The sequence below is a fragment of the Palaemon carinicauda genome, chromosome 31 (genome assembly GCF_036898095.1).
Source record: "Palaemon carinicauda isolate YSFRI2023 chromosome 31, ASM3689809v2, whole genome shotgun sequence".
NCBI classification, from domain to species: domain Eukaryota; kingdom Metazoa; phylum Arthropoda; class Malacostraca; order Decapoda; family Palaemonidae; genus Palaemon; species Palaemon carinicauda.
Window position 1 is genome coordinate 64,800,990 of NC_090755.1, and position 3,482 is coordinate 64,804,471.

Consider the following 3,482-nt stretch of genomic DNA (forward strand, 5'->3'; position numbering starts at 1 on the left):
TAATTTATTAGCTTCCCAATTCTTATGACATCATCAACAGCAGCGAATTAATAATGAACAAAATACTGAACAAAATTCTCATAAAAAATTATAAAAATCCTGATAAAAAAAATTCTTACGATATAGTTTTCAAATTCTTACATATTCTGATTTAATCTGTTCAAAAGTCCTGAGACTCGCCTTAATTTAAAGACCATGCTCTAGGTCTTAATCTAGAGAAACAGAATGGCAAGTTACCATAGAATTTATCAAAAGGTTAACGAGCCTGGTGACTGAACAAGTTCAGTACCAATATTTTTGTCAAATACTGGTAAAATGGTAAAATTGGTTGCAATGTGTTTTTTACTTTGTTTCCCCTCTTCAAATTATTTATTTTCTTTGGCTTTGGTTATTTGTTATTAATGGAATAAACTATTTGACTGGTGGGCATATTCCACCAGATATTCATTGACTTGACAATACAATATCTATCCATTCCTAACGGTATAAAAAAAAAACTTGTAAGTACCCACACAAGACTATTATAATAGTATATAAATAAATACTGATGTTAAAATATAAGATAATACTATTTTATTACGAAATAACAAAAAAATACTGGGACAAATCAGCAACATAAACAAAACAGCGTCAGACGACGATATAAAATATCAAAGCCATTGCGTAATAAATGTCCACTCAGATGGACAACATCCCTGCCATGAGCAGCAAATAAGCATGGTCGTCCTTTCCTATTGCAAACAAAAGATCAAATCCATTTAGGTTTTCCGCTGCCAAAATGTCAGCGGGTCGACCGAAGGTAGAGGCGGTGTCACGGTCCATCTTTAATCAACCTGCCACCTGACTTTAAAAACTGAATAGCCAAGGTTTCTTTCTTCGTAATTGTTCTGGTGGCCGATGTAGTAACGTCTCTGATTGGTGATTACCCGATGGGGGTTTAAGTCACTCTCAACTCGTTAGTTTCTTTGGTCACTCCAACCTCACCATCCTTGTGAGCTAACGATAAGGGGGTTCGGGGGAGCCTATAGGTCTATCTGTTGAGTCCATGAGCAGCCATTGCCTGGCGTTCCTTGGTCCTAGCTTGGGTGATGCGCTGTCATATGTATACTGTATAGGGTCAGTCTCTAGAGCATTGTCCCTGCTCGATAGGGCCCTGTCACTGTCCCTTGCCTCTTGTCATTCATGAGCGACCTTTAAACTTATGTGCCAGACGTCCGAAGACTGAAGATATTAAGGCTTCCAAGAGGAAATAGGACTCTTCTCTAAATGTTCAATAATGTGGATTTGACAATAAACGAGCAATATGCGTTATGAAATGCTGAATGCATTGGAATGCAGGGTCCCCTGCTGCATAGGAACAGAAAAAACTGCCCTTAAAATTATTTAAAAGGAAGATGCCGAAGTCTAGAAAAGTGGTCGTTTAAAGCCAAATAAATAGGAATGTCAGCTTGCAATTTGACGCTTACGTAATCGTGGCTAGATGTGAGCTGAATGAAAATGATGAGAGAGAGAGAGAGAGAGAGAGAGAGAGAGAGAGAGAGTGTTTTATGACTGGAATTTAACCTGGGGTTGGCAGCAGTTCTTTCGCGTAGTGATAGTTTTTATTTTTTCTTGACTGTGATACTAAAGTTGAGACTGGAAATCAATTCCCTTTAACATTGTTCGTAAAGGTAATCTCAATGGTTGTGATATTTCTTTCGGTAGTCGGCCGAGGAAAACTTCTTTTCCATAATACTTAATACCTTCTGTCTTGAACCCAGTATAAAACGAGTTATTTGTAGAAGACATTTTGTTTTTACGTACAGATTTGTCGTTTTTAAATCTGTGGCTTTCCTATGATAATTTCATCTATTATTAAATTTTTTTTCTAGGAATGGGGGTCCTAAGCCCCTAGGAAGACTATTCATAATGATTGTGTCAGTGTTTACAACGTACATTACCTTTTCATGATCATACACGATTCAGTATGTATTAAATTCATCATCACCACCATCATCATCATCATCTCCTCCTCGTACGCCTATGGACGCAAAGGGCCTCTGTAGATTTCGACAGTTGTCTCTATCTTCAGCTTTAAAGCAATACTTTTCCATTCATCATCATCTACTTCGCGCTTCATATCCTCAGCCATGTAGGCCTGGGTCTTCCAATTATTCCAATGCATTGTGGAGCTTAGTTAAAGTTTGATGAACTAAACTCTCTTGGGTAGTGCGAAAAGCTGCCCAAACCATCTCCATCTACCTCTCATCATGATCTCATCCACACTTGGCACTCGAGTAATCTCTTATAGTTTCATTTCTAAACCTGTCCAGCCGTTTCACTCCCAATAATATTCTTCTGAAGGCTTTGTTCTCAAATCTACTAAAATCTGAAGGATATAGTCTCATTTTCATGCCACGATTCGTGTCCATACAGTAACACCGATCCCACTAAACTGATATATAGCCTGAACATGTATTAAATTACTGTCAAGTATCATTTTTATGCACTCGCAATATTTCATGAGCTTTGTCTGGAGATTTTTTTTTCTATTTTGTAATTATTTCATCGTCAACACTTAGTTTAGCATTTCATACCTTAAATTACGATATAATATCATTTGTAGTTTTGTAATGCCTGAAAGGATATGATAACTTGAAGTCTTTAAAGCTACAATACTTGTGAATGGGCAAGCAGTGAATTCCACGATTATGTTTCAAACAAGATCTATTATACGAGTAGAGACCGAAAAAAGTCTTCCCACAAGGTTTAGGGGGTTGATAGCTCGAAGTTCAAGCTCTATGCTGAAAGTTTACATCAGAAATCATAGCAAAAAGACGAAAGATGTGCTTGATAACATGAATTATGACACACTAAGGAATACAGATAAGATGAATACAGAGCAATTCCAAGAAATACAAAATTTTGTTTACAACATATAAAAATAAAAATTACACACAAACTACGACCACGAAATAAAGTAATTAATAATATAAAAACACACTGCATAGCACTAGTAGAAATACTTCCTTTCAAGGCAAATTCTCGTGTAACAATTACAATAAAACTAGATTTTTCTCATACTTACATTCCTGTTTAAACGTGAAGTATTCGGTTAGATGTCTACATTCGTGATTCCCTCTTAATAGAAATAAGGTGTTTGGGTAGCAAATCTTTAGCGCCCATAGATAAAGAACACACTGAAAGAGACAAAAAAAAAAGGAAAATCATTAGAAACATGAGAAGGTTATTGGTAATGAAATCCACATTTGATTAAATCATTGTACATATAAAAAAAAGGGGACAAATTGTTTTTTTTTTTTTTCATAGATTTTGTTGCACGTCCTCTCGGGTATTTAAATTTTTAATCATTTATAATAATAATAATAATAATAATAATAATAATAATAATAATAATAATAACAACAAATCAATAATATTAAACCTATTAGATTATAAAATGACCACAAATAGTTAAAATAAGTAATGCTGTTATAGCAACA

The 3,482-nt window shown here is 35.1% G+C and overlaps 1 protein-coding gene across 1 annotated transcript in view; it reads right to left on the minus strand.

The window, feature by feature from the left end:
* Positions 1 to 3,482, minus strand: part of LOC137624778 (serine/threonine-protein phosphatase 2B catalytic subunit 3-like) — a 568,901-nt gene that overhangs the window by 81,974 nt on the left and 483,445 nt on the right. Inside the window, exon 3 of the mRNA XM_068355729.1 lies at positions 3,068 to 3,181. Coding sequence (XP_068211830.1) covers positions 3,068 to 3,181 — 114 coding nt within the window. The remainder of the gene's footprint in view (positions 1 to 3,067; positions 3,182 to 3,482) is intronic.